Source organism: Peromyscus maniculatus, chromosome 15 (assembly GCF_049852395.1).
Source record: "Peromyscus maniculatus bairdii isolate BWxNUB_F1_BW_parent chromosome 15, HU_Pman_BW_mat_3.1, whole genome shotgun sequence".
Classification (NCBI taxonomy): domain Eukaryota; kingdom Metazoa; phylum Chordata; class Mammalia; order Rodentia; family Cricetidae; genus Peromyscus; species Peromyscus maniculatus.
Genome location: NC_134866.1, coordinates 485692 through 511091, shown reverse-complemented (window position 1 = coordinate 511091; position 25400 = coordinate 485692). Strand labels below are relative to the sequence as shown.

At 49.2% G+C, this 25400-nt stretch overlaps 2 protein-coding genes across 4 annotated transcripts in view; one reads left to right on the top strand and one right to left on the bottom strand.

The window, feature by feature from the left end:
* On the top strand, positions 1 to 25400 carry Tppp (tubulin polymerization promoting protein). Of its 3 annotated transcripts, XM_076551655.1 has the most exons (5): positions 42 to 93; positions 7360 to 7514; positions 10623 to 10940; positions 20269 to 20422; positions 20703 to 25400. In XM_076551655.1, the coding sequence occupies exons 3-5, from the start codon at positions 10627 to 10629 to the stop codon at positions 20895 to 20897; spliced, it is 663 nt and encodes a 220-aa protein (XP_076407770.1). In that variant the 5' UTR covers positions 42 to 93; positions 7360 to 7514; positions 10623 to 10626; the 3' UTR covers positions 20898 to 25400. The 3 variants fall into 3 exon arrangements, with proteins under 3 accessions (XP_006990081.1, XP_076407770.1, XP_076407772.1); XM_006990019.4 differs by lacking the exon at positions 7360 to 7514 and having other exon boundaries at positions 1 to 93; XM_076551657.1 differs by lacking the exons at positions 42 to 93; positions 7360 to 7514 and adding an exon at positions 9987 to 10136.
* The window catches only part of Cep72 (centrosomal protein 72), a 78195-nt gene continuing 68864 nt past the window's right edge, over positions 16070 to 25400 (bottom strand). The window contains exon 12 of the mRNA XM_042261333.2: positions 16070 to 16745. Within this exon, the coding sequence (XP_042117267.2) occupies positions 16634 to 16745 (112 nt within the window). The 3' untranslated portion in view covers positions 16070 to 16633. The remainder of the gene's footprint in view (positions 16746 to 25400) is intronic.

Here is a 25400-nt window from a genome sequence, read left to right as displayed (position 1 = left end):
CTGGAGGGCGGGGCCGGGCGGGCGACTCTGAGAGCTCAGCGCCCCCGGGCGCAAGTCTAGTCGCGGAGGCGCACCAGTGGACGCATCTTGGAGGTAAGCTAGCGCTGGGCGCTGTCCGTGGTCCGAGGCGCGGCTCCGGGGCCACAGGCTCCGGATGCCTCCGGTCTGTGAGGCTGGCCACCTGCCACTCTCTGCAGCGGCTCGATCAGCTCCCACTGCTGGAGCAGTGGTTCCTCCGAGACCCTGGGGCAGTGGTGTCAAGAATGGGTATGCGTGTACACTGAGCCAAGCGCATTGCGTCGCCACTTAATACGGTGGACCGAAAGCACCCCACGGTCCCCCACCAGACCCAGGTGCTAGGCCTGGCCGGGCCTTGGGTCGCTGCCCGTGGAACCTGGTGGCAAACGGTGTAAAGGGAAGCCACTGCCCCAAGCCACGCATATGGGAGCTAAAGCTCCCCGCGTCCACGGGTCTCGAATTCTGAGCCCGCGTTGCGTCCTGCAGGTGACAGAGCCTGTTCGGTCCTCCACCCCCCACCCCCCACCCCTTGCGAGCTTGCATCTCGCAGTCGAGGAGGCAAGGGTTCTGTCAGGGTCGCATCTTGAACGCCCATGTTTGCGCGCGGGAGAGGGAGGGTCCGACCCTTACTGGGCGGTTTCGGTTATGTAAACGAGGCCTTGAACGAGGTGAGGAAGACGAGTAATGTCCTTTGTGGCGCAGCGTTGGACAGGCTTTGCTGTCCTGGTGATCGGTCCTGTGCGTGTCCTGGGGCTTATGATGGCGTTCGGCCCAGCGCCCACTTGCGTATCTGGACTCTCTTGGTCGCGTAGGTGGCCTGCATAGGCGGTGTGAACTCCCCAGGGCTGGAGCAATGGGGGTGGTGTGGGGGTGGGGGACCCAGCTTGATTAGCCTTCAGCTGGGTTCTCTGGCGGCGGGCTGCTGTTTCTGCTCGCGTGCCAGCCCCTCTCCCATCACGTGACCCTGGAGGCCTGGCGAGGGGGAGGGGCACAATCTGAGTTTAGCGTCTCCAAAGGACTCCTCTATTCAGAAAAACTCGTGATTGCCACAGGGACCCACCATTAGAAAAGGTGCCCTAATTCAAGTGTCGTATTGAAAATGCTTGTCTTAACCGATGGTGAAGTGAGGGTAACACGCAGCGGTACGTTTTCCTCCTGGTGCTTCTTGGATCCACCTTCTCCATTCTTTGAGGTTGTGGAATATAGCTATTTTAACTATCACCTAAGGGTTGGGAAGTTTTTATAAGCATTAGAATTTTTCATTTAAGAAAACTGAAACCACTCATGAGGGGTGGAGGTTTGGGAGAAGTCTCCATATTTTTCTGGAAATTTCTGGGCCCTGAAAACAGCTCTACTGGGTTCCACAGAGGATGAAAACTAGCTTCCTCAGCAGAGTCTGCTGGCCTATTTATAGTGCACAACTGAAGGAGGAGCCTGTAGGAGGTGTGATTTCAGTTCTGCCAGGAAAGGGGACCTTGCAGTCTTGTCTAGCCCTTCCCCCTTGCCCAGCAAGGCTGTGCCCAGAGACCCCATGCAGGAGAATGGAGCTTCTCACTTCCTACTGAAAGGAAGGGTTGGAGCTGCTCAGCCACAGGCTGGGTCCAGACATGGTGCCCAGCCCCTACCACCCTCATGGGGTCTCCTACTGCTGGTTCAACCTGGTAAGACCAGCTTCCTCATAGAGTAAGGTCACAGTGTTTCAACCTTTGCATCCTCTATTTATGGACAGGGCTTCCTTTGTCCACAGCATTCCACTACCTACAACACCTCCCAATCAAAGCAACGCCACTCATGGCAGCCACCACCCATGGCATGGTGGCCCCATCCATGACCCACAGGAATCTCCTTATGGCATCCTTCACCAATGGCATCACTCACGTAGGGCATTCCGCACCTAGGGCAGCCCCACCGAGGACCCACATCATCCTCCCACAGCACCTTCAGATCCATGCCACACCTTACCTCTGGAGCACTTTGGGAGCCTGCTCTAATGTCCTATGCCAGTCCCAGGAATGGCCCTGCTGGGGTCCCAGAGGATATGGTTTCTGTGACCTGAAGCCTGTACTTGTGTGCCCCAACAGATGTCTTACTGTTATCAGAGTAAAGTCCGTGGACAGAATGTCACTTCCTGATGAAGAACGAAACCTTTTTAGGTCCGTGGTCTCTCTTAGCTGTACAGTAATGCATCTCAGCTGTAAGCTGTGGTTTGATGTCTAGATGCCCAAATGTAAGACTTTCTTTGGTCTTTCAGGCAAGTGTGAGGAGTCATGGTTCATGAGTCCTATCTCAGGCTCCTCTCCCACCTGCTAGGCTTAGTGAGCTCTGCCAGATGGCTGGCCCCTCAAGGTCCCTCCCATAGGGACCCTGCTTCAGTGCTGTAGTTTCAATTTCCTCCTGGCAACCATTCCCATTGCCCTTTGTCCCGTGGTGGAAAGTGTGGGGGTGGAAGGGTCTTATTAGTTTCATGAACATATATACCTGAACACTTGCCTGTGTTTTTTGACCTTTACACATATGAAATCACACAGCAACAATCCTATTGGACTGTCTTGACTAGTTTTAGTCTAAGCAGACTCACTCATAGCTCTAGTTTTCTGTTCTGTGAACCTCTTCTTTCAACTGTCTTTGGTTGCTTCCCTGTTGGGAGATCAAGAATACAGCTGCCTTGGACTCTCGTACAAACTGAAAGGCTCCTGAAAAACTGAAGTTTTTGGGTCTCAGATTATGTGCACCTTCAGATTTAGTGAGCAGGGGATGTCTCACCAGTTACCTTCCCGTGTGGTGCTCTGTGCTCCACATTCCACCAACAATTACCTAGGTCAGTCTTAAATGTCCCCACCTTGCAAGGTGTGTCTGGTATCTGGTTTGGGGTTGTGTCTGCACTTTCCTGATTATACTAATGAAGCTTGGCATTTCTTGTGTTCTCTGGCTCTCCCCTGAACTGTCTTGTTCTGTTGAGTAATCTCCCTTTTTTCTTATTGACTATAGAGGCTTTTTGTATATTGGACAAGTCAGTGTTTGTTGTATATAACAATCTTTCCTTATTTGAGCTTTGTCTCTAATACTCTTTTAGTCTCTTAATACTCTTTGATAAGCAGAAGTTCTTAATTCCAGTCTCGCGCTGTTTAGAATCTTTCCCTTTTGGGAGTATGTACTGTATGTACTGTGGCAAATCTTCCCTACACATGAGAATTTGGCTGTGGACAGTAGTAGATGGGCACAGGAGCTCATCTTCCTCAAGTTCCCTGTAGGTGTGTCGTGTGACTATTCTACATCTTTGCTCACCTTGTCTGTGCACCTCCCTTTTTCTGCCCCAGCACATGACAATTGAAGGTGAGATGGGTGTCACAGAAGACAGTGCCATATGTAGTTCCATGCAAAACTCAACTTGGGTTGACTTCCCAAGACCTCTTGGTCTAGCCCCATCTGACCCTCTGACCCCTCACTTGGCTTTGCCCTCATGGGGCCTCTGCTTAAGTTGCTCTGTCTCAGAGTCCTGCTTCCTCTTCTGGTCAGAGTTTAGAAGCTGTGTGATGACAATGACACACTGAGTGACTTAACATGACATAAACTCATTCTCCTACAGTTCTGGAAGCCAGAAGTTCAATGTATCAGGTAAGCTGTGTTCCTGCCCTGGCTCTGGTAGGTCCTTCCTGCCCCTCAGCTTCAGGTTACTCAGGCATTCCTGGCCTTGTGCCTTGACACTCTGACAGTCTAGAGGTCTTCTTGTAATTCTATCTCAAGTCTACCTATGCTACTCTAACAAGGATGGGAAATTTATACAGAACAGAAATGTATTTCTCACAGTTCTGGGGGCTGAAGTCCAGGATCAAGGTGCTGCAGGGTCACAGTCTGATAAGGGTGGCTGCTTCCAAGATAGTGCCTTCTTGGAACATACTCCAGAGGAGAGGTTAGACCCTGGGTCACCACATGGTAGAAAGGCCTCAGCCAATTCCTTACAGCCCTCTTGGGAGGTCTTACTACACTCATGAGAGCCCAGGAACTAGATTTAATCGCTCCCCCAAAGGCCTCATACTTTTGGAGAGATGCATGCAGACAGGGGCTCTGTCTTGCAGGGGGAGAAGGGTGGGGATTGGCATACAATTTACCTTCCAATTGTGGATAATCTAGGTTGATTTCATGTCAAGACCCTATTTCCAAACCAGGATGCATGCAGAGGTCCTGGCATTAAGGTGTAGATACTTGTTTTATTTGGTGATCATGAAGCCATGTTGATGCTGAATTAGGAATCAGTCATCTACTGGTTCATCAGCATCCTCAGGACCTGCCCCATGGAGCTTCTAAAGAGAGCATGGTGGCAGACCTTGGCATGCAACTGTGAGGTAGACACTTGAAGGAATGGTCATATAGCATCTCTGCTGTAACTTAACCCCAGAACATGGACCCACATAATCGCATCTCTTGATCTTGATTTTTATCCATTTGGACTCGTGTGGAATGCTGTATTGGCAAATATTTTAGAGGATGGTTTAGAAAGGGTGTTTGATTAGATGATGTGTGATGGAATTTGATTTCAGTACCCACTACTGGCCTTAGACAATTTTCTAGAGCCTGGATCTCATACTAAATGCTGGATATGAGGGGCCTACCACTCTCTTACTCTCCACTCACATTTCTCCAGTCATCCAGGGTTCTGGGGAAACCTGGTCTCTGGCTGGACAGTGGGGATGCCTTAAGGAAGGTAGACACTCTGGAATGTCTCATGGTTCTTCTTTATGCTCAATCTTAGGCTTCCACTTAATGACAGGGGTTTGTTGCATTCGTTAGTTTTTTTTTAAGAAGGTATTTCTGTGACCCCCATAACCAAGAATGGTGGCTATCCTCATTCTCTTGTTCTAGAACTGTAAGCCAGAAGTTCAAATGGTCACTCCTGAAAGTGGTTGTACCCTTGTATTCCCTATTGAGGGGCAATCAAGGCAACATTGTAAGCAAGGCCTGACATGTGAATCCTAGGAAGGTAGGGACAGTGGGTAGCTGGATAGAGCAGCCAGTGACTTTGGGGAGTTCTGGACCCACTTCTGTTGCCATAGATGTTGAATACAAAGAAGGACACAGGTGGATAGAGGGGTCTAGGACTTTCCTCAGTTTCTTATCTTCTGTGGTTTCCCATTCTCCTTGCCCAAGATACCTCCTTCCTAAAAGTGTGGGGTTTTCTGGAGCACATAGTCCTGCTCTGCCTATAGTACTGCTCAGGCCTCGGGTATAGGAAATGAGTGGATATGGATGCTGGGCTCCCCTTTCCCTACAACAGCCAGGAGAATTGTGTTCTGTTTGACCTAGACACAGTGAGAAGCACAGGGTTTGGTTCTCAGGTCACCCTGTAGGCAGCAGCCTGGCCTTGGGACTCCAATCCTGGTGACTGTTCTGGAGCAGTGACTGAGACTGTGTACCACCTGGTCAGCCCTAGTCATACTCTGGGCTGTAGGCTTCTAGATGCACTGTGTAGATGTGACATGGATGATAAGGGGCCTGGCTGGGTTTCCTGATAGATTTGGGCTTCTGGTATTGCCTCTGTGTGCCTGCAGGATATACACATTCAGAAAATGTCCACTTTGTGGGAGTTCATTTTGCACAGGATAGAAGTTCCCATTGAGATAAGAGGCCACTCACGTGGAGTAGCCTGATGAGAAGCAGGGTGTATGGCTGTATTATTAATGAAACAAACAATTATCAAAGGATGTGTTGTGTATAAGTACACTCTAAAGTACAGAGCTTGTATAGGGCAGGCTGCCTGTGACCCATCCTCAGATGAGCACTCTCTAGGGCTAGCTGGATGTGTCTAGATCCCACACAGTCAGCCTCACCCTGGTTTTACATGGGGTCCCATAGGATTCAAGCCTTGGTGGGATGTAGTGAGGAGGAGGAAGTGAGCTCCAAGTGGATATTATCCATTTCTTCTTCTTCTCATCTTAGACAGACTTCTCTCTCTTGAACTCCAGGGCACAGTTTCTAATTAGCTGTCCCTGGCCTCACTTTTGCTGCTGAGGCCTGTGGAACTGAAAACAGCTTGTCTGGTGGTCAGGGATTGAGTGGCATGTGTCTTACAAGTGGATAGAAGTCTCGTCTCCCTAGATTTATCTGGAGATTGCTTATTTCGTGCCCTATGATTCTCCATGCTCTATCAGCCTCCAGTGACCAGGATGAAATGGCGTTCATGGAACATTCTAAAGAAAGAGCTATATCTGCCCTGTGTGCTCCTGTGGGGATTCTCCAGAGAGGCAGAAGTGCTTTCTTCTTCCTTTCCACATTCTCTTCTGTTTACAGACGCTTCCCCCCAACACAGATACCTGTCCACGCACAGGCACCTGTCCTAGTCATGACACCTACTTTATTCATGGACACTCATCACATTCACAGATGCCTTCTCTGCTTGCGGACACCTTTTCCTTGTAGGCATCTGGTTGTAGCAGTAGGCTCCTTGCCCTGCTTACAGAAAATTTACTGATCCCCTCATTTCTACTCCCCCTGTACGGGGCTGTGCCCTGAGTTATGTAACAGTGGGACTTAGTGACAAAGTCTCTCCTCTGTCACCTTTAGATTTTTCTTTTTTGATGGTGGAGGTACATGTGTACATGTTGGTGTGTGCTCAGGTGTACCATGTATGGGTGTGTGTGTGTGTGTGTGTGTGTGTGTGTGTGTGTGTGTGTGTGTACATGTGGCAGCCAGAAAGCAACCTCACTGTAATTTCTCAGAACTCACTAATTAGGCTAGGCTGGCTGGCTATTGCCATGTCTCCATCTCCCCAGTGTATGGGGGATTATATAAATACATACCACCATGCCTGTTTTTTTAAAACATGGGTTCTAGGAATCAAATTCACCTACTCAGCACCAACTGATCTTTTTTCCAAATATACTGTTATAGTTTTCTTCAAGAAATTGGTTTATTTTATTTTTAGGATTTGCTTCAGTATTTTTCATTCTGAAAAATGGGGTTCAGTTGATTTCCTATGGGCTTTGTTGGGAACAAGTCAATCCTTTGGAGTTGGCAAGGAAGACTTGGGGTATATGGGATGCAAGAAACCCTGCCTGAGCTAAGGGGGCCCTCAGGGTTTGCAGAAAGTCCTGTCTCTGGCATCTGACCATGTTCCCTCCCACTGCAAGATCTGTAATTCTACCTCTAGCTGGCCTCCCCTGCCCTTCTCAGGCCTGGTCTGAAGATGCAAATCTGGTAACATAGTCTGTCCCTACACTCAGTGCTGCTGTGGATAAGTTACCATCTCCTGCCCTCCTGGCCCCACAGGGAACGTAAGCAGCCATCGCTGGGTCACCAGCTGGCGCCACTCCCCTCCTCCACAATACCTTCTCTCTTGGCTCCCAGGGCAATCACTGCTGAAGGAGGCTGGTCCAGGAAAGAACACCTGCTGATAGGCAGACTCCATAGGATGAAGTTTGGCGTACATCCTTCTGGCTGAGAGACAATGAATTACAGGCTATCAAGAAAGGCATATCCTAGGGACACAATGCATATCTAGGGTACGTATTTGAGGTACAGGACTCACACCTGAGAGGTTATCATCCCTTTACCACCATATTTGGTGGATCAGGTGCCTTCCTGGAACCTCTTCTAAAGCCTGACTTCCCTGGTGGAAATTTTAGTGGGACACACTAAGGTCTCTTTAAATTTTAACTTTGCCTCAGATGCTGTGGAGAGGAAAACCAGGAGGCCAGGGCCTTTGAATGGAGGTGGGCAAAGGCTGCATCTGGCCATCCCACAACACTGGAGGAGTGAATTAGGCCTGTAGGTACCTCCCTATTCCAGGATACCTTGGGTGCAGCTTTGATTCTCTTTAGATTCATATTTTTTTTTCTCACTGCTACACTGTGAGCTAATGGAATAGTTCACACTGGAAAAGACAGCCCCTGGGTAAGAGCTCTGTGTCCTCACAGCCCACGCCTGGGTGTGCTCTGATAGCACAGGACCCTTCCTCTTTCTTTCACAGAACAAGTAATAGTCTAGTGGTCTTTGTGTAGCCACAAAGTTAGGACCCAACCCACTGCTGCTTTTACTTTAAAGACCTTTTTATGATGTGCTATTCAGGTAATACATGTTAAGGGTAAAACACATCAAAGATGGAAGCCAAGTCTGGAGGCCTGACTACAGCGCCAAGGTGCATCCTGAGCACCACCCAGGGAAGGGTCTCAACCCTCCTGTTTCAGCCTATCCTTTGTGCAAGTGTGTTGCTGGTGCTCTTCAGTGGTTGCTATGTAGATCTCATACTGGGCTGATCCTGCTGAAAAATCTTGGCACTGGGGCTATAAAATAGTGTGACCATGCTGTCAGCTACTCAGTGAAACATAGATGTCAGCTGCTTTGCCACAGGGTCCAAAAAAGCTCCCAGATGTCTTATTCCAGGGTTGAGTTGAGATGGGTTCTGCTTTCCAGACTAGCAGCAACTTGGATGTTACTTCATGCTCCTCTTGTTTTGTGCAGATGCCTTTCAGCCTTCACTGCTGCCCCGACTCCTGAGTCATGATCACTCATCTTCATAGAGTGTCACAGCAACTAATACTCTCTCTGAGCTCCCTCTGCAATCCCTAATCTCCTGGATGTGGGTAGGAGTCCTGCCCAGAAGCCTTTTTCCTACAGCAAATGAACAGTGTTGGGGCTGCAAGTGAGGGTCGTCCGCTACCCCTGTGGTTCTGACTCTTTCCCACGAGGACCCTCCCCACTCTGGTACCTGTTCACTATCTTGTGGGGGCATTGTGCTGTAGGAACCTGGACAGAACACAGTTGACACCTGTCTGATGAGGAGTGGCCACATCAGTGGGAGACATATGCCATCACTTTCCTAATGTGCCATTACCCTGCTGCTGGTTTGCTCAGAGTTCTTTCACTTGACTTGAATTTGTTGCTTGCCAGGATCTGACCTGCCTTAGTGTCCTGCAGTCCTCAGAAGGGCAGAGCCCATCTCCTGTTTCAATATCCTGTGAGGGCCCAGGGCAGAAGCTCAGGTAACCGATCAGGTAGATGGAGTTGATTCACCATGAGTCATGTCTTGTGGGGATACAGGAACTCCTGAGCGTCACACTTAGCTCGAGCTTCCCATCTAACCTTTGCTGTCCTCATCTGCCCTGTTTGGGGCCCCCAAGAAGTTCCATTTGGGGGTGCATTGGAGTACCTTAAGAAGAGTCTCTCATCAAAAAGGCTGAGCTTTTCTGCTATGCTTTTATTACCATTTTCAAAGGGGGTGAGCAAGAAGGGGACCTGGCCCTGTGACTGACTGTTATCTGTGTCATTCTGGCTGTTTATGGAACTCATACCATTGTGAGCTCAGCAGGGGCCACATTTCACATCCCTTAGGGTGAGATATGCCTAGGTCACATTGACATTGAGATCTCCAGTCTGGACAGGGCCTGCACATTTCAACTTTGTCACCGACCCTCTATGGAGTGTGTGCCTGTACCAGGAGCTCTTCTTGCATTGAGCTGTTAAGCACTCAGTTCCCAGAGAGATGCTAACTGGGAGCTCATCATCTTTGTTTCCCAAGCTGGAAATGGCATGTGCCTGCCCTTACTGGAACAACAGTGGCCATGTTGGGATCATCTGCTTATCCTTGTGCTCCTGCATCTTTTTTTTTTTTTTTTTTTTTTTTTTTTTTTTTTTTTTTTTGGTTTTTCGAGACAGGGTTTCTCTGTGTAGCTTTGCGCCTTTCCTGGAACTCACTTGGTAGTCCAGGCTGGCCTCGAACTCACAGAGATCCGCCTGCCTCTGCCTCCCGAGTGCTGGGATTAAAGGCGTGCGCCACCACCGCCCGGCCGTGCTCCTGCATCTTGCTGGGAGGTGACACCATCTCCTCAGTCTTCTTAGCCTTCAGGGATGTCTGCCTGTCTTGAGAATCAACAGCCCTAAAAACCCAAAGAGGGCTTCCCTAAGGGTTCCCTCCTCTGAGCCCAAGGACCAACTGCATGTTCTAGAATCCCAGGGTGGGCCCTTATTGTGTGTCTCCAGGGTCACTCACCACCTGGGCATGGCTCATCTTCTGATCAGAAGACTCAGGTCAGAGGGACAGCAAGCATGACATGACTGGCCTGGGTCCTAAGGATGGCATCATTTTATAGACCCTAAGCATCCGTCCAGGCAGTCACCCACAGCAGGCGAGGCCCAGGGAGGAGGCTATGGAAATGCAGCTGAGAGGATCAAGGTAGAACCCACTGTTGCTGAGTCAGGCCCTGTCTCCTTTGCCCAGAGCCTGCATATGTCAGGCTGGCAGGGTCAGTTCTAGGTCCAACACTGACCTGCTGGGAACTCAGAGGGGTCCCAGCCCCAGAAAGCATGTTCTTCAGCTCTTGCCATATCTTTTTTTTTTTTTTTTTTTTTTTTTGGCTTTTTTGAGACAGGGTTTCTCTGTGTAGTTTTTAGGCCTGTCCTGGAACTCACTCTGTAGACCAGGCTGGCCTTAAACTCGCAGAGATCTGCCTTGGCTCTGCCTCCCGAATGCTGGGATTAAAGGTGTGCGCCACCGCCGCTGCCCGGCATAGCTCTTGCCATATCTTGTTGCCTGGTACCACATACTGCAGCTAGAACCAGGGACACAGATGGGCTGTGAGAAGCAGAATGACCCTTTTCTTCTTCTTCCCTAGCAACATGGCTGACAGCAAGGCCAAGCCTGCCAAATCTGCCAACAAGACACCACCCAAGTCCCCAGGAGACCCAGCCAAGGACAAGGCTGCTAAGAGGCTGTCACTGGAGTCAGAGGGTGCAAATGAGGGGGCAGCTGCAGCCCCTGAGCTCAGTGCTCTGGAGGAGGCCTTCCGGAGGTTTGCCGTACATGGGGACACCAGGGCAACAGGGAAGGAGATGCACGGCAAGAACTGGTCGAAACTGTGCAAGGACTGCCACGTGATCGATGGGAAGAATGTGACCGTCACTGACGTGGACATTGTCTTCAGCAAGATCAAGTAAGTGACATGCAGGCTTAGGTAGCACAGCTCATAGCAGTAGCTGTGAGGGTCCCTGAAGTATCTTGCTTGCAGATTCTGTGCCCACTTCTTAGCTTCAAGCCTCCAGAAGTGTCTGGGACGGTCTGGGGAGTACATTGGCCCCAAGTGCCTTGGAACTCCTTGGCTATGTCCTGAACTGTGGTCTTAGCTTCAGTCTGTTAGGCCTTGGGTGGGGGCTTTCTGGACTTGAGAAAACTTAGTTAACTCTAACCAATAGCCAGGTTAGCAAGCTGTTCCTAGACATGATCAGGATCTGCTTAGGTGAACAGAGACCCAGTCACCGTGGGCTGAGTCTATGAGGTTAGTGTGGGGGCCAGGCCTGTTTGGCCTTGTTTCCAGGATATGGCAGTGACTCATGACACTCTCTTCCAGTTCCTTGTCCATCTCTGTTGATTTTTCACTTGAGAAATGCTCACACGTGCTGACAAATTGATACAGATCAGAGAATGGCCATTCATCTCCTGTGTTGTCAAACATCTATGTGCTGTCAGGTCCTGTGGTTGATCTCTGTGGGTGCTACTAGCTGAGCATTACTTCCTCCTCTGGCTTTGGATGGGTGATGTGGTGTTCGTAACTGTGGTTGTTGATCACCATTTTGATTGTGGAATTGTTGGTGTTCTCTAGGCATAGTAAGGCTTCCCTGCCCCCAGGTTGTGCACTTGTGCCTGGAGGAGTCTCTGAGCAACAGGCAGAAAGGTATAGGTGGCCTGGCAGATGGTTCATGAGAGCTCCAACAAGTATTTCATGCCAGGAATTTAGACATTCCTGGCAAGATGGAGAGATTTAACCCGTGTCCCAGTGGGAAGAGGTGAAGTAAGCCATTACTAGATGCAGGGCACTGTGACCAGGGGATTGGGATACTGATATCTTTCTGTTCCAGATGAAGCCAGATTCCCCAAGATCCTGGTTGAGAGAGATGAAAGAAGGCTGAGCCAGAATTTTCAAGGTCCTGGCCCCTAGGAAGGGGCTCTGTGGAAATTACTGAGCCGGAGCCTAGCTGTCTCCACCCATCCCAATGCTGATATAAACTTTGCTGTGTACTGGGAGTTTGAGATTCTACAAAGCAAGAAAATCTGAATCCCATGCCCCCTGATGAACTTCCTATTGTACATAGTACATGAGAGTGTGTCTGAAGTACCTTAGATTTGAAAAGTTGTACTGGAAAGGCTGAGAAACGTATCCCAAAGGGGCTCTGCATCCTGACCTTCTTCAGGCCCCACTGACCCCAGAGGACTCCAAAGAGAAGTCTGAGCTGGTCCATTATGCTTGCTCTGTTTCCTTGTGGCTTTCAACTCCAATGAGAAGCTGAAGAAAAGACTCTCCATGCAGCCTCAATCTCTGAATGCAGATGCTGTGTGTACAGAGTTACCCCTAGTTCCCCTTTCCCATCCACCTCAGATCCTGTTCCTATGATGACTCAGACCTACCTTGTCCTGAAGTTCAATTGTTGTGAGTTAGGATGTGAGAAAAAATTATGGCCAGTGGCTCAGATGTGATCACTTTACCCTGATGCTCACTGTGAAAGTTCTCATCTCTATTCTGGCCAGGTTCCACTGTGATAATCCTGGCACCAGTTCCTCCCAAGCCTATCTGGGAGGCAATTGGCCAGGGATCCTATGAACTTCTAGACTGTGGTTCTTGGGTTTCTAAACCTTCTTTCTCCACAGCTTCTTCTATGTGCAATGCTGTTGAGTAGCACTGGCCCCTATGTGACTCCCGCAGAGGAGGGTCTACTGAACATCATATATTCATTCTATTGCTTTTATAAGAAGGACCCAAGACAAAAGGTCAGAATATGGCTTTTCCCCCAAGTCCCTAAATAGGACTGCATACTCATTGGAGATAGAACAGGTCATAAACACAGGCATATGTATGCAGCAAGATGTCTATCAGCTCAAAGGACCTCCATACTGCTGCTGCTCCTCCACAGGTGACCGAGAAATCTTGTTGCTTATAGTCCCTGAGATTCTCTAAACTTCACCAAAGTGACTGCCCCTGAGTTTGGGTACTGACACCACCATGGGCCTTGTCTGTGGGGGCTTTCCCAGACTTGGTAGAGCTTACTGTGCTCATCACATGGCCTGTCCCGGCTGTCACCTGCTAAGAAATGTGCAGCCTCCTCAGAGAAACTGGCCTTATGGGTTCCACTGGAAATTCCAGGCAGGGACAGACAGGTAGGTCCTAGTAAACAGAGGTGCTCTGGTAGGTTGGCCAGCCATGAGTGAGGGGCACTGACCCAGGCTGCAAAAATGATCAGCACTAGAGCCTCTGATAGAGACAATTTTCTCATCATGGTGTCAAGAGCTTGTATTAGGCCTGTAGACATGCCCTGCAACACTGAGACCTAGAAAAACTAAGTTAGCTGTGTCTAGCATGTGCAACAGTTAAAGCTGATTGCTTTATGGAGCTCACTACCATGTCTAAGCTGGCAATAACTTGGACAGCTCCTCACCTTATCTTTCCCCATATTCCTTCTCCACCAGCAGGTGTCCCTTACAGACCCAACCCTGAGCTTGCTAGAACCCCTAGAAGCTGTTCCTACACTGAGAACACATGGGGTGTCTTTTAAGACACCCACTTGGAGACCCAGAGACTTTTGTCTGAGGAATCTTCTAGAAGGGATTGTTGGAAGGTAGGAAGAAGTGGCCTGCCCAGAGGTTAGTCAGCTTCTCCATTTTCTTCTGAAGAAGGCTACCTTCCAGCTGTTATGTGCCTTTATATGTGCACCCCACCCCATGTAGGACTTGTGTTTTTACAGCCTCTCAGTGGGTGGTACTATGCGGTCATGGGCCTTTTGGATGATGTGGGCCACAGAGGACTGAGAACTCCAGCTCCACATGTCCTTCCTGACATGTGGCACACGGGTGGGGGTGGGGGTGGGACACTAGACCCATATGAGTGAGCCATGTGAAGGGAATGCTTATTCCCAGAATGTAGAACTTGAGATGCTCAGACTCCAGGACACAGCCATTCTTCACTGTAGACTCTGGGCTGCCTGGAAACCTTGGAGGGTCCCTCCCTGCCTTGCAAGTCAAAGTCCTGGAAAGCAAGTGTATGCAGAAGCCCAAAGAAGGCTCAAGGCTGTGATGGTCTAGACAGACAAGCTCTAAGTGCTGTATTCTGTGCCGGCTGTGCTTGCTGACACTGTGGGTACACACTGGGGCAGGTGTCTAGCTGGGTGGCTGGGGGAGCTCAGGTGAGGATCCTGCACTAAGTAGAGGCCCAGAAATTCTGATGTTCCTTTTGCCCTCACACCTGGATCCTTGAGAATGTAGAGGCTGCCATCCTCTCACCTCTACCATCTTTGAATTCTCCTTCCCTCTCAGAACCTGAACTCTATTGAGGTTATGACCTATGTCCCACTTGGAACATCTCTATTCTTGAGGAAGAGCCTCGCCTCTCAGGCATGTGTGAACAGAAGATTTGGACTCGGACTCATGCTGTCCTCAAGTGTAAGGGGACAGTATTCTGAGTACCAGGGTGGTGGGAGAATACTGAAAGGGCTTCACAAGAAGGGCTGGGGAACTCTGGGGTTGAGATTTCCAGGAAAATTGTGGCTGTGGTGGCACTGCTTGTATTATGAGAGCTGGGTGTTTGTGGTCCCTGAGGGACAGCAATGGCAGCTGCAGAGGCCTTTGCCTCCTCTGGGAATTTGGGGCCTGGGAGGAAATTGCTTAGGTACCTCCAGGAAGTTGCTGACTCTGACAGGACTTGAGAGAAAAAAAAGTTCAACTATTTCTGTTTTGGGGCAGGTTGCCATGGCTCTGCAGGCGTGGCGCCAGCTGGGGTATCTGCAGCCTTTGTTTAGGTCCCTGTCACCATGGCAGCGCTTGTTTGTTTTGATGTTACTATGTGTTAAATTTTAAACAAATTTCTTGAAGCTCTATACCAACTTTTATTGTGGACTACTGTTAACCTAGACTTTCCATCTTGCAAAAGGCTCAGCTTGGTCAGTCTCCACGCAGTTAACAGAGGCCTGACACTGAAGCAAGGTCAGGGGTGAAGCTTGAGAGGCACCTGGGGGCCCTCGGGATTGTGTGTGTGTGTGTGTGTGTGTGTGTGTGTGTGTGTGTGTGTGTGTGTGTGTGTATGTGTGTAGGACTGTCTGTAATGGGTCTATGTGCCTGAGTGTCTGGTGTGACCTGTCTATGCTTGTGGAAGAAGAGGTATAGGAGCCTCGGGGTTGGGCTGAGCTTACCTACTGCCTACTTACTGTGACCACCATACTACCAGATGAGGAGGCCCAGAGATCTTTGGCCTCCCTGGACCAGGATTGGGTACTGGGTACCCTCCAGAGTAAATGCATGGATTCCTGCCAACACTGTGTCGAGTCAGAAAGTAACTTGGCTAAGGTATCGAGGGTGTCCATTATGTCTGGATACAGGTCAGAAGGAAGCAAGGCCAGTCCCTACATGTAGAAAGCAGGGTCTAGATTTGTCTAGCCTGAGATTTGTCAGCTTCTGCTGAGTATACGAGTCGCTTGGTGTTCCTTACATGCCACAGCTAGTCAGCAAGGCCTGTTGGGATTCTTCTGACATCTGTATGCTGCTGAGGAGGCTCAGCAAAGCAGCTCCCTGGGCTAATGTAGCCCATTATTCCTAGGAACAGGCTCTAGGTCTGGAGAGTCCTGGCAAGATTTCTGGGAACCCATGGGAAGGTCAGGGTTCTGTGTGTACCCACCCAAACATCCCAGAGATCCAGGAATCTGGACATGTGAGGACTCTTGGAGGCAGCCTCTGTTCCTGACTGTGGAACCCACCCAGTTCCATTCACCTATGGCACACATGCCCCTGGAGCTCCTCCTTCAGGCTCTACTTCCTGAGTCTTGGGTAAGACTAACAGTCACATGCTCCAGGGGAAAGTGGCCTAACCCTGCAGGCCTTGAATGGAGCAAGATCCAGCATGCATCTTAGTCTTCAGGTGTCCCAGTGTCTGAAGCAACTATTCTTGCTTCTGCATGGCCCTCTAGTGGCTACATATGGCAGTGCAGTGTGACCACCTCAGACGCCTGCTGGGAAACTCGGGGTTCTGACCTCTGTTGGGGGATAGACAGGACCTGTAGACTTTTTTTTTTTTTTTCTTCCCGATAATCATTGAGCTAGTGGACCCTGTGGCTTTGTGGTCAAGGCTCCATCTGCTCTGATGAGTCTTCGGTAACCAGGTAAGGATCAGGCCACTGTGATGAGAGGCACCTTCCTGCTCCTCAGCTCCTCCACCTAGCCTTGGGAAGTTGGCTGGCCAGTGTATAAAGGACATGTAAGAGAATGAATATCCATAACTTGTCTGAACAACCGCAGGAACATCTGTCCCCATGGCTTACTCCTACTCAGTCCAGGCCAGAGCCATGAGGAGGTGGGGGTGGGCAGATGTGGTGCTCATTTGGGGTCACCTGGAGAATGTTTATCCCACAACCTCCAGCCCCTTGGAAAACACAAAGTGACAACTGAGAAGAGGCTTTAAGGATGACTTGTCCCCAACAAAGGGAAGTAACTGTGCTGCAGGTTACAGATGTCCCCACCAGGCAAGCTGGTGCCTGCCTGTAAACAAACATCTGGAATGTGCCCAGAGCAGGGCTGTAGCAGTGTTGCTGCTGGCCTCTGATTTCCTGGAACAGGCAGAATCCTTGTGGCTGACCGGCAATCCAGGCCCCTCTAGGCAGAGAGCACACTGCCTGCTCCCAAGAGATTTCCTGGGTCCAGTGACCTGCTCAGGGTACAAAGAACTGACAGGCCTAGACTTTCAACAGCATCAGCACAGAGAGACCTGAGAAAGAAACAAGAGACTGGTGTCTGAAGAGAATGACCAGATTTCTGCAACCCTCTTGAACACATCTAAAGAGTCAGAGACATTGGTAGCAATGGCCAACTTGAGGCCCATGGCAGCTGAGGCTGCTCTGTGGTTCAACAGACTCAGGTCAGCACCCCTATTATTTCTACAGAAAGCCTCTAGAAGGGCTTCCTATGAGGAAGTACCCCTGCAAGGCAAGATCCTGGACTAGAGGTCCTCACTACCCAGGGGTCCTTTCCAGGTCCTTCAACTGCCCTCAGACCACCACCTGTATAGGGAAGGTATATCTTTCCACCCCAGAAACACCTTCTCTGCCTGCTGACGAGGATCTCGCTGACGAGGATACTCCCTAGTGGTTACTTCAGAAGCAACAGCTTCTGAAAATCCAGGAACTGAGAAGCCAGGCATCCCTGTCTTGTCCTGTGTACCCCATCTTTCACCACTTAAGAGTTTTCTTATTACTCAAGCCTTGACAGGGACCCCTTCACAGAGGTGATGAATAGGCTGGACTAGGGGCTCTGTGAAAGCCCAAAGCTGAGGTGGGGAGTGGTGGTGTTTGTGGTATTGGCCATAGAGGAGTATACCTTCCTCAGAGGACTCTGCTGCCTGACACTGGGTCCTGACCCCCCTAGCCAGGTCCCAGGGTTCCCAAGAGGCTGAGAAGGTGCCCTGTACATATGGGGACAGGGCCTAGGAAGCAATCCCAGGCTCCTGGAGTATATTTGAACAGACACCCACTTGTAGGCTAGCTTTGGACAGCTTGGGAGCCAAAGGCAGGGAAGGCCAAGCCCTAGGAAGAGTCCTCAGTCCTGGGAGCTCTAGATATAGACTCACTGTGTAGGAGAACCCTGAAGAGGTTTTCTCATTATAAGGAAGAAATGGGCATTGTCTTCCCAGAGCTAGTTGGGGATTCTGCTTCAAGAAGTGCCTGGGTCTCCTGAGAAGAGTTCCCTGTGAACTGGGCACCAAGACAGGGCCTCCTTTCCCCAACAACACAGTTAGAGTTGTGGGGACACAGGCCAGAAAGGGATTCTTGATACCAGTAGGGCAAACATCCAGCTCTATCTGAATGTGGCCTGTGATGGAAGAGCCCCTCCAGTTACTCCATCCCCCGGTGACTCATGCTGGTGGTGCCTGGTGCCGAGGCTGCCCAGAAAGGGCTGTGTTCCCCAGCAGCGGGTTGCCAGGCTGGCCATTAGGCCTGGCATCCTCATGTCAGCCCAGGAAGGGTTGTGAGTAGGAGACAAGAGTGCCATTGACTTCTCAGGACAAACAGAGCAGCCCCAAGGGGCCTTAGATCAACACCCCCCCCCCAAGGTCCTAGTAGAGAGGGAAAAGCTGTCAGCCCCAGGCACCACTGGACTATGAGGCCAAGCTGCTCAAGTGCCCTGGATCTCCCAGTATTCCAAAGGTAGCTGGTAAGTGTTGGGGCTGAGAGCACTGATGGACTAGAATATACCCTCTAAGACACAAGGCATCTACTGAGGTTCCATTACCTGTATCACAGGTAGTTCTACAATGTTCTAGTGTCACACAGTCCCACTGTGAGGCTCTAGCTCCTATGTTGTATTTTTGATCCAAGTGTAATACCCCAGTGGCTTCCCCAGTCTCCTGAGAAGTAGGGGTGGCCCACACCATGGGGTTCTGTGCATTTCTCAAAGGATGTTTGGCTCAGCTCTCGTTTGTGTTTGAGACAAGTGTAAAGTTTGAGACTCTTTTAGACATCAGTAAAAGTTCAGGGTGTGTGGGAACAGTAGTATTTTCAGGTCTGGTTCCTTTGCCCAACTACTAGGGGTCCACTTTGTTATGTTGTCACTGTGTATCCTCACAATGTTGTCCACAGAATGTTTTATCAGGCCACTGCTAAAGGGCATTTGGGTGGTTTTCAAGTTTGAATGACTGAAGAAAATCTGTACAATATTCACACATGGGTTTAACATGAGCTTAAATCTTCATTTCTCTTCAAGCACCCTCTTCTCCCTCCCAAAAAGACTGGCTCATGGTCATTCCTCCTTATCATGCAGCAGACATTACCCTCATTACTTCTGCTGTTCCCATGGGTGACTTCCTGTGTGTGCTGGCTCCCTATCCATGGGTTTTCTTTGGTGAGGTGTCTGGCCCAAATACTTGGCCCATTTGAAATTTTCTTTTCTTACTCTTAAGTTCTTGGCACATTTCAGATACAAGCTCCTTTTCAAGTTTGTGTGTCCTAGTATTTTTTGCAGCTCTGTGGTATTTATCTTCAATGCTATTTGAAAGAGCATGGTTTTTAATATTCTGAAGTTCAGTCTTCCCATTTTCTATTATTGAACATGATGATCTGGCATCATTTCTAAGAAAACCTTGTCCACCCTAAGGTCACCCAGGTTATCTACCAAATGTACTTACAAAAGTTAGCTCTGGGGTCATGCTGAGTAAACTGCATGTGGTGTCATCTGTGGATCCTAGTTGGTTTATTTTGAAGAGGTAGCAGCTGTTCTAGTTATTTTTTGAAATGTTCCTTTCTCCTTGACCTTGCTCAAGTTAGGTACCTGTGTGGACATTTCTGGACTCCAGATACACTGATCTGTATGTCTCAGACCTTGTATCTTGCATACTGTCTTTTTATAAAGTGTATTGGAATAGTGTGGTCTCAGGCCTGCAACTGTTTGTTTTCTTAAACTCATCTTGACTGCTTTGGATCCTGTGCTGATGGGCAGCCATAAGAGCCCCACTGGGATTTTGTCAGTCAGCTGTATTAAAGTCCTGAACTCTCAGCATGGGAGCTGGGGTTGGTGGCAAGCCTGGCCATAACAGCTTATCTCAGGCCATTTGACTAAACTCCCCAGCAACATGCAGGACTTGCAGGCTTGTGCCTCATTCACATTATGTCAAAACTTTGAAAACTTCACTCATCTGGATTAGTTGGGGGTGAATGCCAAGTTGAAAATGGTTTAAAGTAAAAATTACTACAAATAATTTCATAACTTTTAAAAATACTACCTGAGCAGCCTTGGAGGAAGGATTTTGTGAAATGACGCCATCCCTGATGGCGGGGTAAACATAGTAGGTGAGAGCATCAGCTTTAAGCCCCATCCTGCTGACCAGGTTGCTCATCACCACTCCAGCTTAGGATCCTGATAGGGACAGGTGTTATGGCTCCTCCTAATCTTGCTTACTTTGATAACCAGAATCTTAGGCCCCTCCTGAGCCACTTCTGATCCGGGTTTAGGCCTGGGCTCCCTCCTGCTCCTTGACTGGCTAGGGTGTTCCTGGAGATAAAGGGATCTTCTTTCCTGGTTTTTCCTCTGCCCTCCCACCCAAGAGAGACCACACTGCCTGTTGTGGAACAGTTCTTATAGAATATGCTTCCTTCATTCTTTCCAGGCTGCTGGCAGTTGTTGGTAGTTTTTGCCTGTGACCAGGAGGGATCACTGCAGAAGGAAGGGAGGGATGGTGTACACGTGGGCTGGCCCCAGAGGACCGCTACCTGGGGACTTATAAGGCTTATCACCCACAGAGGGAAGTCCTGCAGGACCATCACCTTTGAGCAGTTCCAGGAGGCACTGGAGGAGCTGGCCAAGAAGCGGTTCAAGGACAAGAGCAGCGAGGAGGCTGTGCGTGAGGTGCACCGGCTCATCGAGGGACGAGCGCCAGTCATCTCCGGTGTCACGGTGAGGGGGTGGGGCAAGGGTGGGGCTTAGTACTCTTGATTGCATCTGCCCTTGGGGAGACCATGGCCCAGTTGACTGGTTAGCCCCATAAGTCTGGGGCTAACCTGGAGCCAGGAGAGGTAATCTCTTGTCTGGACATGTGGCCTAGCAGACTCACATTCCTTGCTAGCGCCTCCCACAGCCCCCGCCACCTCCCACTGAAATGCTACAATAGATGGTGGCAGTTTTTACCCAGCCCCTCACTTGGCTTGTGATAACACCCTCTTCTGTTCTCTTTCAGAAAGCTGTGTCTTCACCTACAGTGTCACGGCTCACAGACACAACCAAGTTCACAGGCTCCCACAAAGAACGCTTTGACCAATCAGGAAAGGGCAAGGGCAAAGCTGGCCGCGTGGACCTGGTGGATGAGTCAGGTTATGTGCCTGGCTACAAGCATGCAGGCACCTATGACCAGAAGGTGCAGGGGGGCAAGTAGCCTTCAGGCCGAAGCTCTGCGCTGCAGGAGCCAGGCACAGGACTTACACCCATTGCACTTCATTACATTCCTATGTTCAACTGGGCAGAACTCAAAATGCACCTCCACTAGGCAATGGTAGGGGCAATGCCCAGGCCTCCTCCTGCTGGGTGCTTTGACACTTCTCTCTCAGACCCCAGGTTTGGGCCATCATTCATTGTCCTTTCCTAACATACCTGCCCTGTCCATAGCTGGGAAGTGGACTGCTACTTCCAAACTGTCTCCCAGGATCATACCACACTGGCCACTTGATCTGCAGGTAAAAAGGGGTGTTTTGAGTGCTGGTAGGTATAAGGATGAGCAAAGCAGACATCAGAACTCACTGACTTATCCAGGCACTTCTAGGGCAGTAGGAGCTAAGGAACTAACCAACTGCATCTTTCCTGACCACAGGACAAGACTGAGGCTATCTGATCGTTGTGCCAGTGTGTGTGTGTAACAGCTCACATCAGTACACATGTACACACACACACACACACACACGACTCATGCTCATCAACCAAGTCTGTGCTGAGAGTGGCCAAGAGACAATGGAAGCCCCCTGGTTACCAGGGGAGTGACTTGGAGCATGAAGCTGGAAGTTTTTTCAGTGCTGGTCTAAGAAATGGCAAGACTATGTGCTTGGTCTCAAGAGTGGTCCAGGGAGATCCAGAACATGAAGCTGCCAAGACTTCTCCTTGCTCTATCCCATCACCAGGTTGGGACACACATGATGCTGAGACTTTCGATCCAGACCAAGCCTGGGCAGTTACTCCACCAGTGTGAGATGGGAGCTTCTGCCAGGGCAAGTTATGCTGTGCTTTGCTCAAAAGTATGTGTTTTCAGCTCTATGAAGCCACCTCGGAGTTCAATTTCCTAACTTTTCTCTCAAGTGCAAGTGCAGGGCCCTGGATACCAGAACTAACCCCCCCCCCCCAAAAAAAAAAAGACTTGCAGCATCTACTAGGGTTTCTTTTACTGCCATAGGAGAGAACACATGACTCAGCTCATCCACATGTAAGGGCGCCACTTAGGCAGGCCCAAAGGCATGTGCTGCCATCATTACAGCCCCACAGCAATTGTTTCTTTGCATGCAACTTGCTGGACTATGTGTTCTTGTTCCTAGAAAGAACCCACAGTGGTCTCAGGACATGGCTCCCAGAGCAGGTAGTTGTTGAGGGTGGGACATCTTACATGCCTTGGCACTGCAAAGGTAGACAGCAAGGCTGTCTTCCTCACTGCCATAGCACATAGTAACATTATCTACTCCTCTGGGGCCCAAAGAGCATATCTTCACTGCAGCATGAGAGAAGACTGCCTACTAGCCTGAGAGAGAAAAGCAGGGGCCTCAATACCAGACCTCCTCCCACAAGGCCCTCTGAAGGTCCAAAGTTACCAAGCCCCTCAACACAGCTACCACTGGAGGATGGGGATGGTCCTATAGTCAGCTTCTTCCCAAGGTTCTGAGAGTCTGCAGTACCTGGCATTCAAAACCAAGTAGTGGAGCCTCTGTTCTGAAATCTGACCTCGCTGGTCTGGAGAAACAAAAAGGACACTGGCATTTCTCATACTCTCCTCCAGAACCCCTAGTCCCCATGTGGCTGGCAGTCTCTTGGTCTGATGCTGTTCTTTTCTACTGCCTATGAACAGCCCAGTTACTACCATCATAGCTGAGTGAAATGGAACACACACAAATTCATCAGGAGGTAACTGCATATGGGCCAGGGCAGGCTAGGGTGGTGTCTGAGAGTCCCCATATCAGGCAGTGGGTCAGATGTGTCCCTGACCCCATAGTAGTCTGAGGACCCTGGACACAGTCTCCCATTCAAAGGGCCAAGATGAAAGATTGATGTCCAGATGAAGACCCAGGCAAAGTCCAGGGTTAGCTGCCTGGGAGCACCAAGAAAACAGGGTTGCCTATGAGCATCGAGGTAACAATTTAAGTGTCCACCTTCATGGTCATCCAGCCTCATGGAGAAGCTTCATTATCAACTGGCCACCTTGCCCATGTGCTGGAGACTGAACAGAACAGCTCAGAGTGGTGAGCCCATATAGGTTCTGGGCAGCAGAGGGCCAAAACTGCTATCTCAGCTCCCACAGGTAAAAGCCTCAGCAGGAGAAGATAAAAACTTCAGAAAGCATTTGGTCCAGACCAGGCCTGGGCAGGTGTCCTATCAGTGTGAGTGGGAGCTTTTGCTCTAACACAACTTGGGCTCTGTAAATGAAAACTGGGCCACTGCCTTGCTGGTCCCCGCTGTCCTAGCACAGAACCTGAACAACCGTGGGCTTCCGAGGGACAGTCCTAGCCCCTCCCATGTAGTCCCTCAGCAGCACCCAGAAGTGTGCCAGACAAGTGGTCTTCATTGTGTCCCTTCTTACTCCCCGAGTTTCCTCACACAGCACCTTCCTTTAGTCAGTGTTAAGTTTAACTTTGAAAATACACCATCCCTCTAGATGATACATCATCTAGCAAGGAAAGGGTAGTAACAATTAGATCACCAAGACTTAGTGTCTCCATACTGTCAGTTTAAAGTGTCTATGGAATTCATTGTGGCATCTGTGTACCCTCTCAACACAGAAACTGTTTGGACTCCAACTCTTCTGCACAAAACAGATGTGCATTTCCCTCAGTTTCTGATTTGAACACACAGGTAGGGTGTTTGTCTCTGTTGCATGTTTTATGCGATACCAATTAGCTTTTACTAATCATGGATAAATAGAATTCAGTATCTATCTGTGAATTAAAAAAAAAAAAACAAACCCTGCATAGCACGTAAACCGAGACCCAGAGCCATGTGCTATTAGGTGATAGGATAGACATACAAGAGACAGGGACAGGTTCTCTCAGGTGATGACAACCAGGACATGACATTTTTTTTTCTGGAGGGGATACCCAGGAGACAGAGACATACTCTGTTGTGGGCTGATACCCAGGAGACAAAAAAGACACATTCTTATCAGGGGAAGACACTCAGGAGACAAAGACAGGTTCTCTTAAGGTGTGACAGTAGAAAATAAGGAGAGGTTCTGTCAGGGGCAACACTCAGGGACATGGGTTGTAGTGACAGAGAAGTTCTGTTGCAGGTGGCACTCAGGACATGTTCTGTTGGGGTGACACTCAGGACATGCTCTGTGTGGGGGTGTTATATACAGGGACACATTCTGTTGGAGGTGACATTCAGGAGAAAGGTACAGGTTGCAGGAAGAACAATGTAGATAAGATCTTAAGTGTCAGGGAAGGAAGGTAGGTAGGTAGGGTGTTTGAGAACACTGACTCTAGTAGAATTCTTATTTATTTCTATTTAATGCTATAAGATAAGCAACTAGTTAGTGGGAATGTTTTACCAAAAATCAAAGTTCAAATTACATGTTTAAATATTGTTGAAAGTCTATATTTATACTGGAGTATTTTTACACCTCTCAGTATCCTATCTTACACAGGGGCATAGGGACATTATGACAGATGGAGAGAGTTCTAAGTGGGCTGCACAGCAGCCTCTGCCACTTTCCTGCAGTCTCTTCCTGGGAGATGACAGGTGCCTGCCCTGGGCCAAGACTCACCCTTCCCACTCCCAGAGGCCCTGGGTGCTCCGGTTCGTTTTAATGAATTGTTTTACTAGCACAAGGCTGTACCCAGGTGTTTACAAACTGTTCTGTAGCTGCTCTGGCACTAGAACTGGCTAAGAGGATTCAGACAAATGCCATGGCACAGACACCTATGACATTTGCCACCTGTGCCCTTTCAGGGAAAACTGCCTGTCTGTCTGCCTGGCTCTCTCTCCATCTGCAGACTTGTATACTACCTGGCTACAGCATGGGCACATTGGGAAAGCCCCGCCAACACCTTTTAAAATGGCAAGGGTGACAATTTAGCTGTACTGTGAAGACAGAATATCCTTCCAACACTGAGCCAAACTGCTCTTTTTCACCAACATACTACTGACCATTCTGAACTTGACAGTTCAGGGGTGTGGCCATCTTGGGACGCTTAAATTATCTCTTCCTTTAGACCTCTTAAACTAAACCAAGCCAAACAACAAAGGAAGCCTGTACAACTTAAACTTGAAAGGAATAATATGCTACTACTACTAGTTTGTACTAAGTTTTTTTCAAGAAAGGGAGTTAAGTTTATATATATATGTGATATATATTTTTACACTATTTTATTAATGTTAGGGAATATGGAGTATATCACTTTATCAGTGTGATGGGTAATGTTGATGTCATGGGTGTTCTGACTCAGAAAGGCACTTATGCTGACATCTAAACTACACTTGCTCAGAATGTCTGTCAGGTCAGGATGGCCCTCCTGTCCCTCCTATAGAGTGCAAGGCATCTAGTCATCTGTTGGACGTATCATCATGGCCTGGCTCGTATTGCTTTAGTGAAACAGCTTGTGTCTATCAACATTTTGTTCATTGTGTTTGCTGTTATTAACATTGTGTGTCAAGTTGGTAAAGTGATGAATAAAGGTGTTAAAATGTG